Raw genomic sequence first — 12,958 nt, 5'->3', positions numbered from 1 at the left:
GTCACCTCCAATCAAATTCGAAGACCCCTAGGGGAAGCAGAGGTGTTGGAGACACCAGCTCTTTAGCATTGGGGTGGGAGGGCCAGGTTTCTCTCTTCTCCCCGACCTGGTGCTAGGGATAGAGATGACAGTGCAGCTGTGCTCACCTGCAAGGTGACCTGGTGATTCCGGAGTTGTATCATGGAGACACCTAGAATAACAGCACTTAGCTTAACCTGGGGATAGGAAAGGGCTCCCCAGAGATGTCCTTGTCCTTGAACCTCAGAGGATAGGAAGATGTGGGAGGGTGGCAGGGTGACTGGAGAGTAAGGGGTGAGCAGGAGGTGGAGGGTCGCCATCAGGGCCGAGAGGCGGCCATGGCACAAGGCCCCTCCTGGTCAGTGCACTGGGCCCCGGGCGGAACACAAAGGCTAGGCCCAGGCCTCACTGTGTTAGAAGGGAAGCAAATGGGGTGTGCCGAGGGTGTGTGGTGGGCACTGTCCTCTGCTCATTTGGAGGCAACACAGTGCCTGCAGCGTGGTCCTCCCCAAAATCAAAGTTTGCAAGGTGAGGGCAGTGCTGCTGCTGGGTCCCTCCTTCCCAGATCTCGCCATTTTCCTGGGGGTTTCTGCAGCCCAGTAGCAGGGCTGGGCACCTGTGGAACAGCACTGACCCGTGTCTGTGTTGGCTCTTGTCTCCCCAAAGGCAGCAGGCCCTGGAGCAGGAGCAGGAAGAACTGTTTCCACAGGACTGTCCCACTTTTGACTCCTTGGATCTTGAGGAGGATGTACCTCTCACACCCGAGCACAGGTGGGGAGCCATGGGGGAACAGGTTGGGTAGAGGAGGTTAGGGAGGCTGTAGGTCTCCATGCTGGAGCTTTTCCTCTGTGTAAGCTGCTGCCATTCACCTAAGCAGGACCCTTTTCCACTGTGTTGAGGGACTGGGGGCGTGGGGTGGGCGAAGGGGACCAAGGGCAAAGGAGGCCACGGCAGTAATCGGGAGAAGCGAGGGTGGGTGGCGAGTGGGCAAGTTCTGGTCATGTATTCAGGGTAGAGCCAATGTGATTGACTGAGGACCTGGATAGGAGAGAGGGTATGGGAGAAAGACGAGACTCCAAGGGGCCTGAGCACGGGGGAGGTTGGAACTGTTTGTGATTGCCTTGGGCAAACCAAGGACTTGGGGTGGGGCGAGCTCTCACTTGAGGGATCCTGGGGCGGGATGGAGGAGGCAACTGGATGGAGGAAGCAGCTGGATGTCTTGTCTAGAGAGGCAAGCTTGGGAGTCCCTATGTACAGGTGACATTTAAAGCCACAGAATTGGGTGAGAGTACCTTGGGAGGGGATATTGAGAGGAGAGACAGAGCCAAGAGTTCAATGTACAGGTCACATTGACCCTGACAGGAACCTCTGTGGTGGATGGCTTGGGGTGCATGTGACTACATAGGTTCCCAAGAGAACAGGGTAGTACAAGGTACGGAGGAGCTGGGTCAGGACAGGTCTTCCTGTTTGTCTGTCTTTTCCTTCTTTCCTGCCTCCTTCTTTCCCTCCCTCACCTGGAATCTCTGTGCCCAGAAGGGGAGCCAGCCACCTTAGTCTCATGACTGGGGGCAGGCTGGTCAACACCCGGATCTCCCGCCTGTCCAGGCTTTGCTTTTCCATGAGTCTCAGTGCTGTCAGTCAATGTTGTTCCACGCGGTGACTGGTGAAGGTTGAGATACCCTCCAAGTTAGCTTGGTGGCAGGGACACTGAATGAAGCATACGGACTTCCCAAGGCCGACACATCAGTGAACAAGCACGCCTGTGCCGCCGTCAAACCCCATTTACAGAAGCAGCAGGCATCACCGCAGACCTGGCCCAGATTCGGGGTCCTGCCTCCTGCCTGGTACTGGTTCTCACTGTGCAAATCTGAGTGATCAGACAGGACCCTGCTCAGAGACCCATGGGAGGGTGCTCTGTGGCCACATGGTGCTGCCAAGGCAGATGTGCCGAGCGCGGGGTCTGAATGGAGCCAGCAGTTTTGGGCCAAAGGCCTTGGTGGTGTCATAGGTGAGGAAAGCACTTTTCTCTGTGTGGGGCTTGCGGATTTCGTGTCCAGGTTCCCCCTTCACTGGACAGATAGCCTTGGAACTGAATCATTTAAAACTTTTTAAAAATCCCTGTGGTTAAATAGTTATTCTAGCTCTTTGCCTCCCTGCTGAGTACACGCAGGGGTGCGGGGGTCATGGCTCAGATGTTTGGAAACCCTCTCAGAGAGGGGTCATCTGGGCCACCAGCTGAAGACAGGAGGGATTTCAGGCTTTGAAATCGCCAATAAATTTTTGGGTATGTGACATTTTCAAGCAGGGCTTTGAGAAAGCCTTTGTGACAATGGCCACTTTGAGGTGGTAATTTTGATATGGGATCACTTTGATGGGAGATTTGACTCCCTGCTTCAAAGAAAATGACTCCCTGATACACAAAGCCGGCAGCCTCTTCCCTCCCTGAGTGGGGTGGGAAACAGGGAAGAGTGGGTCTAAGAGGCGGCGAGCTGAGGCTGGGGGCTAGCCATATCCAGCAGACAAGTTGCCTGTGGCCAAGAGTCCCGTAACTACCACTCTTGCCCCTTGGAAAGGACCCTGAATGTCCCGAGCAGACCATCTATTCACGCTCTGAGAATTGGCTGGCATCTTAAATGGCTGATGTCCTACATCCTCTATTTTTTCAAATGAAAAGACCTATGTATGTGTGTCTTGGGGTTCAGGGGGTGGTATTTAAACCACAACAGCACCCTTTATTCTTGATTCTGGGCTGCACAGGAAGTACTCAATTAGATGTGTGAGAGTTGTCTTAGAACTCTGAGTAATGCACAGACATTGTGTTGAATATCACAAAAGTCCCTTTGAACAGTGGTTTAGGGGCAGGGCTAAGAACCTGTGAGCCTAATTCTGACAGATTTTTAATAATTTAAATTTTTTAAATTATAAAAGCAACATTGGAAGCCATAGATACTCAGAGATGGCAAATAAATTAACAAAACAGAGATTTGTTTTGCCATCTGTGTGGTGGTTTTCCCAGGCTGTTTCCCAAAGCCTGCAGGATCGGAATCTCCCCAGTGCCACCCCCTTCGTTATGCCACTTCATCCTCAAGGTGACCTTGGGTCACCTGGCAGAAAGTGACACAGAGTTCACCTGGCCAGCAGCTGGCCACCACCTCGCTGCTACAGCTCCTTTACCAGCTGCGTGTGTCCCAGGCCCTAATGGGAGCCCAAGCACTGGACCCCCTTGGAGTTTGCTGTCCAGGCCTGGGCAGGAATCTAGGTGTAGGCTGTCCTCTGGGGAGGAGAGGGGATGCAGCAGGGAGCCGGTTCAGTTAGTTACTGTTGCCACTATTAACTGTCCTTACGTTACCACAAGGGCCAGTAGGACTCAGTCATATAGTGGACAGGAAATGCTTCCTCTTTCTCTGTCTCCCCCAAGTCCTGGTCCCCCGGGCTGACCCTCGATCTAGTGGCTGTGTCAGATGCATGTGTCTGCGAACATGTATGCATGTGTCTGTATATACAGCCCCAGGACATAGGTGGACAGCTCCCCCGCCCCCCCCCCCCGCCCCCGTCAGTGGGCCCAGCTCTGACTTCATTCAGACTGGCAAGTAGGCCAGCCTGGGCATCTGCACTGTAGCAGCCCCCTGTAGAGGCCTCCTGGTCATGGAGCTGGAGGAGAGCTGCCCATAGGAGGAAGCTGTCCTTTATGGCCATGCCCTCCTGACACTAGCCAACCTATCAGTGGCTCTGTGGCATGTCCACCTGCTGAAGGGCACTGGAGCGTTTGGATGCAGCCCCTGCCTGACTCACCCTCCAGCACCTGGCATGTTGTGGGCACTCATCGAAAGTTAGGAGTAATGAGAGTTGGGTGGGGCTGTGTTGCCAGCAGGAAGTCTGGCTCCTTGCGTGAGGGCCCGAGGGCGAGGGCGAGGCAGGGTATATGACAGGGAGGAAGGGAAAGGGCTCTTCAGTCTGCATCTTGTGGGCTCTTCCTCTATCAGCAGGTGGCGCTGTCCCCCGTGGTCTTGTCCCCCCAGGCCCTAGCTGCAGGCTAGGTGGTCCTGTTCAGTGGTCCCCAACCTTTCTGGCACTAAGGACCAGTGTGGCTATGAGAATCTAATGCCTAATAACCTGAGGTGGAGCTGAGGCGGTGATGCTAGTGCTGAGGAGTGGCTGCAAATACAAATGAAGCCTCACTTGCTCTCCCACCGCTTACCTCCTGTTGTGTGGCCTGTTTCCTCAGAGGCCACAGACTAGTACCTAGTCTGCAGCCTGCGGGTTGGGGACCTCTGCCCCTGCTGACGCCTGGCTCCCCACCCCTTCTTTTCTAGGAAGCTGGTGGAGAGGTTCTCCGTGTCCCTGCACGTCTTCCCCTCAGTACATCCAGGAGAGACCGTGTTTCTGCCCAGGCATTGTCCCCTGCCTTGTGTCCTAGACTGTTCACGCCTGAAGCCACGTAACCACCTGGAAGGGCTATTCCTCAGGTATGTGTAGGCAGGCCCTTTCTTCACAAAGCCCAGTGATCAAGACACCCCAGAGGGGGATGTCCAAAGCTGTGTTTTGGCCGATTTGGGTATGTCAGCTTTTAGGGATGTAGATGAACTAGTCACACATGGCTACTTAGAGTATTTAATTTACTAATTTATATGCATCTTTTAAAAGTTTCAAAAAGTTTACTTTAAAAAGTTTAACATTTCAGTAAACATTAGACTGTGTATTTACGTATTCATACTGCCTTTTCCTCCCCCACACCCTAGTTTCATGGGACATCTTCAGTCACACTCATCCTACATGCCTTTGGGGTTATGTCTTCATCAACTCTGGGGCTGCTTTCTGTGACATCCAGCAGTTTTCCCGAGCACGTCATCATCACTTCCATCTGCTCTTTCAAGACACTGTGACACTGAAAAGTTTGTCGCCAGCCACTAGCACACTCTCTGTAACATTAAGACAGCTCGTTCCTCTTCTCTTGAGAAGTAAATTCATGATTATTATCATATAACCACAGATTATGTTGCTTATGAGGAGTTTAAATAAAATTTTATAATTTTAATTGTGACTTTATCCATCTGAGAATAAGACAGAGAGAGAAAAAACCCACAGGATTCAGCGCAATGGCTATGTACTGGGTGCTTGTGCAAGTCGGCGAGGACAGGAGCAAAGGTCATTGGACCACTCCAGCCCAGGGGAGCACAGAGGTCGGGATGCTTCTGTGGCCTCTTCGCCCTTGTTAGGACTTGAACCCAGGAGTCTTGTTTTGTTTTGCAGCTATTCAGGACTTTCATATGTCTATTTCATTAATTCTAAATCCACCTTATTTTATAACAGAAGGATAACATTGTGATGTGTTTCCTTTAAAACTTTATCGTGGAAAGTTTCCAGCATACATAAAGGTAGAGAGAACAGTGTGATGCACCCACTGTGCCCATTACTCAGCTTCGGCTGTTGTCAACTCAGAGCCCATTTTGTTTAATATCTACCCCTGGCCACTGGCATTGTCCCCTTAAGGTTATTTTTAAGAAAATCCCAGACATATGTTATTTAATCTATACATACTTCAGTGTGTGTCTCTAAAGCAGCGGTCTTTAGGTATAACTTCAACACCATTATTGCACCTGAAAAATGTAGTAATTTTTTAGTATCATTATTGTCAGTATTTAGATTTACTTGATTGTCTGACAAATATTTTTTATATGTTGTTCAAATCCAGATCTAAATAAGGCCCGAGTAATGAAGTTAGTGTAAGGTCCCTGGAGAAATACTGAATTGCATTGGTGCTCAGCACGTGTAACCAATGTCCTCGTTTTTCTTGACATGTAGGTTGTTCCCTACGCTCCCTGTTATAACAGCGCGGTAGAGAATATCTTTGTGTATGAAAGTCTGTCTGGGTGTCTGGAATGTATTCCTGGGCCTGATGTGATGTGATTGGGCCTGAGCCTATGAATAATGGTAAAGGTTCACTCTGCCAAAATGAAAAGATGATGAGAAGAGGGGAGAAAGAGAGAAAGTGAAGCTGGAGAAGGGAGAGACCAGGAAAAGGCTGGTAGAAGGGGGAGGATGAGAGAAGGATGTCTTCCTGAGCAGCCTCAGCCTCACATTTTGTGCCAGATGTTCTGTCCCAGGCTGGATGGGACAGGAAGTGTTTGACAGATGAGATGGCCTGTGGAGCAGTGACCTGAGATCAGAGCATCCCTGCCAATTGGGGCCAGAATTCAGGCCCTCCCCAGTCACATATGCTGATGGAGCACAGTGGGGACGTTGCAAAGCCTCAAATCCAAGGGGCTTTCTGGAGGGGCGGCCACCTTATACTCGGTCAGGTTAGGGGCTCCCGCTGTGCAGTGGCTAAGGGCCATTTCCTGAAGGGCACCATTGAGGCTTTCCTATTTTTGCCAAGGACTCCAGGTTCTTACCTGAGAGTGGGAAATACTAGTCCTTTGATAATTATTCCGTCGTGTTCACCCGGAAGCATGAAAATGGAGAAGAATAAAAGATCATTTGATCTCTCAAAAGAGCAATGTGGTTGCATTGTTTGCCAAACGAAAAGTTAACATTTTGTGAGATGACAGGTACTTTAATTTTCTTCTTATACTCCTGTATTTTCCAAACTTTTTGCAATAAACATGTATCATTTTTAGTGTTTGAGGGGAAAAAGTGAATGTAACTTTTAAAAATCACTTCTGGAAACAGGTTCACTTCTCTCCTCTCTGTGACGAGGGATATTGTCTTTCTCCCTACTGTTCACTGTGGGAAATCTTGGCACAGAGTAAGCAAGCGTGGTGTCTCAGACGGCAGCGTCAGTAGCCCTCTGGGACCCGATCTGCACGGGTGTCTGGGCTGGGATGTTTCACCCCAGAGCCCGCAGCTCTGGGTTTGGAGATGGCCAGGGCCATTCCCTCTCCTTAATCACCCAGCTGGATGTGTGACCTCAGGTCAGTTTCCTGGGACCAAAGTCTCATGCCTTTTTGACACAGTTGGTACTAGGGCTGAACTTTTTTCTCCTCCTTTGACAGCAGTTCAAAAGGGAATCCAATCCAAGCGGAAAAGCTTCAGGAGACGCCCACTGGAGGCCAGGAGGCAGGAGAGGCTCCAGGGAAGGGTGACGCCTGCTAAATTAATCATTCATGGTGCTCCCAGCCCTGTAGCCCGCGTGGGGGCTCCTAGACCACGTTTTTTCTATGGTGTGGTGTCCTTGCGTGTTCGGGGAATGGTGTGCAAGCAGGGCCCCCTCGTGCACCTTCAGCGGCAGAGCATGGGTGTGAGTGCCACCAGGGTGCCAGTGGTCCTGCTGGGCATTTGTCTCCCTGAGGCCCCCCCTGGCCTTGCCTCGACTTCCTCCTCTTCCTGGCATGTCTGGGTGAAGCCTGTGAGATAAATCCACCACTGGCTGGCTGCAACTGCCCTGGAAAACAGAGCCAGAGGGTCGTCACTGGGGTCCCTGCTTCTGACCTAGTGGTGCTGCTTCATTTCGGCAAAGGAACAAAAGAATGTAGGGGCATATGGGCTCACTCTGAGCGTTACCATTTCTATTCTCCTGAGGCCTTGGAGCTTTCATTTGAGGAACTTGGCAAAGGGCGCAGAAACTGATACTATATGAATAGCTGCACTGGTGTTTATCCCTCTGCCATCGCTTGGGATTCCAGAGGCACTGAGACACTTGCCCTCTGGGACTGCTGCCGGGAGATGGGTGAGGAGGGAGAGGCTAGAAGACTCTTGGCGAGGCCTTATCTGGAACGGAAAGTCCAAGCAGAGGTCGGCACTCTGCCCTGACACCCACGTGCTGATCCAGGCCGATCCCCTCTGTGCTATCTCCTTGTTTTGTGCTATTCCAATTTTTGGTTGATTTACCCCCTTCCTTCCCTCTCTGTCCCTGGGGCCCTTGGTCCCTGCCATGGAGGCTGGGGATTAGCACTTTTCCGACTGTGGCTGCTTTGTGTCCCAGTGGGAAGCTCCCTCCCTGCAATCCCCAAAGTTGACAGCTGGGGCTTCATGCTCAGCAAACCCTGCGTGGCATCCACGTGGACAGAGGCTCCACTCCCTTCCCTTCTCACTCCAGGGTACTCTGACATTCTCGGCATATCTCCTGACCCTAGTGTTGGCTTAGCTGCAGGCAGTGGCACCCAGTTGGACTCAGAGTCCATGTTCTAACCACAGTTGATTCCGTAACCAAGGATTTTGAGTTTCCAGTGCACACACTTCCTGCCATTCCCTTTTCTTCCTGCCTTCCCCACTGGGGGAACTCTCCCTCCTCTTCAGATCAGGGCAGTGTCTGCAGAGAGGCCCTCCCACCAAACCGGAGGTTACTCATGCCATTGGCCTTGTCCCGTCCACTGAAGGCTGGAGGCTATGGGTCCCTGAGGTGAAGCAGCCCTCGTGGCCTGCGCAGGACAGTGCTGTATTGCATCTAGCCCTCAGCACTGACTTCCTGAAAGCCACTTGCTCCAGAGCACAACTGGGCCACTTTTTCTGTCATGTCTTGCTGCTGGTCTTTCAGACTAAGCCTAACTTGGCAGCCATGAATTTGAAGACAGCCTGATTGTTTCTGTGGCAGAAACTGCACTGGGAGGCGGGCGTAGCAGAAGGGAGATGCTGTGAACCGAGTTTCTCTTCCTTGGAGCAGCAGCTGGAAATGTGTTGATGGAGCCAACCGGCTTATGCAATCAGGTCCCTACTGAGAAACTAGTGGTACAGCCCCAGCAGAACGCCACAGTCTCTTCAGAGTCCCCAGAGCTCCAGCCTCCTTGCCACACGGCTCTGGCGGGGTCCTGCCAATGTATGAAGTCCTCCAGCATTGGGGGTACCATACTTGAAGCATACGTGCATCACGGGGTCAGTGTGTGAAAGTGTCAGTGTGACCAGCCCGTGAACAGAGCAGAATGTGCCAGCAGTACTGGGGGACACGTGTTTTTTCTGTACACAGCAAGGTCTATTTTAGAGCAGTTAGCTTTACAAATGAAGGAACAAAGCCACTTTCTGCTCTGAACCTAAATGATTTGGATAAAAAATATACAATTTGTAAATTGCCTGGACATACTCAAGGAGACAGCAACTTGGCTCAGAGGAGAATCTTTGTTTCGGAGCATTCTGTTCCGGGCAGATTAAAATATGTCCTTTTTAAGAAGAAGAGGTTGGGCTGACGGAGGAAATTTCTATCTGGAGTCATGACTTCAAAATCTGTCTGAAATGTTCTTTGTGTGGATTTGGCCATTATAAAGAACAAACATGGAATTACTTTTTCATTTCCCAGAATCCATATAAATTGCCCTTAGGACATCTAGAAAGAGATCATGGAGCCAGTCACAAAATGTGGAGCATACCAAGGTCCTCCCCAGCCTCCCTGAGGACAGGAGGAAGCCCAGCTGACCTTCCCAGACAACGTCCAAGCCCCACCCCACACACACCACCTCGCTTGGGATACTTCACATATCCTGGTTCACAGGGAGCTGGGGTCATGAGGTCCCCAGGGCTCCAGTGGACTCAAGACCGGCTCCCCGCCACACTAGCAGTTGGATGTTGAGAGCTGTTAGAAGTGACAGGCCTGGTGGGATCTTGTCTTGAGTGGAATCCTGGGCTCTGGCCACAGACACATGGGGACCCTGGGTGCTAGTCCCCTTGGACTCTCAGGCCACAGCCACTTACATGCTCTCTTGAGTCCTCTGTGGCACTTTGTTTTGTGATTTCCTTCCTTAAAATGTCCTCATTGTGGGTCCCTTTCTGTTATTTCCCCACCTTCTGAAGTGTCCCCTTTGTTTTGGAAAAACACAGGATGAGGCAGAAATGCCCTGTGTAATCAGAGCCCTGACATGGTACTCGTGGGTCCTGCCCGCCGCAGGACTGTGGGCTGCCTGAGTGAGGTGGCTGTGGGCTGTCCCCTCATATACCAGACCCTCTGTTCAACCTGATAAACACTTCAGTGTCCCCCTCTGTCTTTGGACAGGACAAAATGTACCATCGAGTCATGTGTGTAAAACCCAGTGAGATGTTCTCATGGGGAGCAGGTGATTCCGATGACTGTGGCACCAGCATGTTGTCTTCTTTACGGCTGCTTGTGTCAAGGGCTCTGAAGGCGTTTTTGTCCATAGTAATGACTGTTGTGATTGACTGTCCTGGTGACACTGAAATAGGAAACACCTCCCCTCGCCCCCATTTTACCGAGACAGGCATGCTCGGGGAGGCTGCTGGTGGAGGCCCCTAACCATCCCTCTGCCCTGCAGCTCCCCTCTGGACCGGCAGCTCTCCTTCCTGCGCAGCGGTCTCCTGGGCAACCTCTACCTGCATGTGCCCACCTGCCCCGTGCCCCTGCTCCAGTGGCTGTTCCAGGTGAGGGCCTCTAGCCAGCCGCCAGGGGATGAGAGCGTTCCGGCCTTGCAGCCTAGCAGTGCCGCAGGTGGGAGGGGTATGCCCTTTTCTTCTTCTGGCCTTGGCTGCTTCTGGATTAAGAGTTCCAGCTTAAGCAAGAGGAGGGTGGTACAGGGACTGGCCTGTGGCCTTACTGCACTCCACCCCACCCCCGAGTGTGTGCTAGTGCCACCAGAAGTCCTTTTTGTGGTTTGGTCCCTGCTACTCCACAGGTGCTTCCGGGTGTCCAAGCTCATCTCTATTCCAGGTCATAGGGCCTGGCTCAGGGCCTGTAGCCTTGCAATGCCCTGGAGGCCTTCATGCATTTTCAAGCTGGCGGTACTCAGGCATTGGAGCATTTGCCTCCCTCCATGGAGTTGTGGGTCAGCTGGAAAAGCCTAGAACAGCTGTTCAGTCTGCCCCTTCCTTCCCTGCTGGTTGCTGCTGGCACATTGCCTTGGGGGAACATGCATTCTGCTCCAGGCTTGAAACCTTTGGGCCAAGAGAGGCAGTGAGAAACCAGCAGGGTGGCTCAGGAACCAGCTGTTGGGCTCTAAATGCACGCCCCGAGGGTACTGGCCTTGGCCCCACCCGAGCCCAGCCCTGCCTCGGAAGGCAGGCCATTATGTCCAGCTGGTCTCATTCCTGCCAATTGGAACCTGGACCCCAGCTGTAAATCAGAGCCGCTATGCCAGGGTGGATTGTGCAAGGAACTCGGCCCTAGGCCTAGGTAGACTAGCTACTTTCCAGAAAGAGCTCTCTGGCTCCTTCTCTATGGGTTCCTTTCCATTGCCCCTCCCTGCCCCAGAGGATAAAGACACCCTTGGCTCCTGTGTGTGACTGTTGCCTCTGCCCCTCCCCAAAGCTCAGTGGGAATGGTGGGCCAGTAACAAGACAGTCGGGCCATTCTTCTCTGCCCCCAGGCAGTGCGGCCTCTCTCTGCTCCTCGCATTGTATATAACAAAACACACAATCCGGCATTGGGAGGCACAAAGGGACTGTCAGAGGCCTCACCCACAGAGGGTCCTTGTGTGACCCTGACATAGCATGGAATGCCTTCCCTGTCAGCAGGCCCTGTTAGCACTAAGCCAGCCCAGCCCTCTCTTCTCCCACCTCTGTCACCCTGAGAGGGGCCATAGAGCAGAGGACACACCCTGAGGCCAGACAGACTAGGTACAGGTCCAGCTCTGCCGCTTCCTGCTATATGACCTTGGACGAGTTTCCTAGTGTAAGCCCTGCGCTTCAGTTTCCTGCTCTGTAAACTGGAGCCAATGGTCCCATACAAAGGTTAAAGGAAGAAATTCTACGACCTACCTTATCTTTACAGTACCCCCACAGCTCTGACCAGGGCCTGGGCATCTTCTGGAAAGAGACACAAAGGTTCCCCTCCCCCCATGGCTAATACCTCATCAGTGAAAGGGGTGCTCTTGGCTACGGAGTATGTGGGTGAGACTGCCCTGTGTATTTGTCTCTGGAGGAGAAGGGGCAGCATGCCAGCCCAGTGGCCACGTGGCCACTCAAGTGGTCACACTACGGGCCATAGCAGGGTCTGACTAGCCTAAGAGGAGTTAGATGACCCCTGATCCAGTCAAAGGCAGCTGGGTGAGCGGGGTCATATGTACACCTGGGGTTCACTCTGAGAGCTGGAGGTAGATGAGCAATGCAGACCTCTTCCGCCCTCATTCAGTTGTTTTTTAGGAAAGGGCATCCTGCAGTCCTGTAGGGACTAGGTCCTGCTGCCCGCCATGTTCCCACTCACAGGGGCCTAAGTGGGGTATTCTCTGGGTGCTGGGGTGAGCAGGCCTTGGCCTCAGCGCTCACAAATTCTGTAAGCTTGTCACCGAGCCCCCGTGTGCCCCTGCCAGCTTAGCCTTGCCAGGGAAGTGGACAGAGCAGGTAGCATGTGGCTCTAAATGAATTTGTATTCTCGTTGGGAAATGACTGAGTGTTTAGCTATGAAGAAGTTAGGAAAAGTTACGAAGGGAGGAGGAGACAGGGTTCTGGAGTCTTGGATCAGATCCTGGGAAGCCAACAGACTCAGTGTCTGGTAGGTTGGGGCAGAGGGCTACACAGCCACTCCTGTGAAGGCAGGAGGACAGCAGGACCACAGAGGCAAACCAGTACAAGAGAGGCCATAGCCAGTCCTGCGGGGCTCTGGAACTTGGTGACCCTGTGGAGTTGTCCCAGTAGAGCCAAGGTGTCCAGGCCATTGGACCCCAGCATCTGCCAGTTATCAGACAAAGGCTGCATTTGTGTGACTTTGGCTGAGGCAGTCACTCCCTCCAAGGTCAACGCCCAGAGAGACTCAGCTCAGGGCCTCAGCCCCTGGCAATGAGAGCCTTCATCCCAAAGCATCTGTGCCTGGGGTGTCTACCACAGCGTCCCTTTCTCAGCACTCCTAGGAAGGTGGGGTCGTGCCAGCATGGCTTGGTCTCTGTGTCCCCAGACTGGGTAGCACTGCTGGGGTGGATGCTATCTCATTGCTCATCTCCACATCATACACTCTCACACCTCAAATCCCCAGTTTGTGATCCTCAGACTCAAGTAGCCTTTAAGGAAGGATCCCAGGGAATTTGAGTCAGGTGGATGACCTGTTCCTCAGGCCCTACCCCTGCTGCCACCA

The 12,958-nt window shown here is 52.6% G+C and overlaps 1 protein-coding gene across 3 annotated transcripts in view; it reads left to right on the top strand.

The window, feature by feature from the left end:
* Positions 1 to 12,958, top strand: part of FAM178B (family with sequence similarity 178 member B) — an 83,920-nt gene that overhangs the window by 15,670 nt on the left and 55,292 nt on the right. For all 3 annotated transcript variants that reach the window (XM_016142979.2, XM_016142977.2, XM_016142980.2), the window contains 3 exons: positions 685 to 789; positions 4,332 to 4,484; positions 10,212 to 10,317. In XM_016142979.2, the coding sequence (XP_015998465.2) occupies positions 685 to 789; positions 4,332 to 4,484; positions 10,212 to 10,317 (364 nt within the window). The remainder of the gene's footprint in view (positions 1 to 684; positions 790 to 4,331; positions 4,485 to 10,211; positions 10,318 to 12,958) is intronic.

Source organism: Rousettus aegyptiacus, unplaced genomic scaffold, assembly GCF_014176215.1.
Source record: "Rousettus aegyptiacus isolate mRouAeg1 unplaced genomic scaffold, mRouAeg1.p scaffold_m13_p_7, whole genome shotgun sequence".
Classification (NCBI taxonomy): domain Eukaryota; kingdom Metazoa; phylum Chordata; class Mammalia; order Chiroptera; family Pteropodidae; genus Rousettus; species Rousettus aegyptiacus.
Note: the sequence above shows the minus strand (reverse complement) of the source record. Positions and strands in the feature narration are given on the sequence as shown.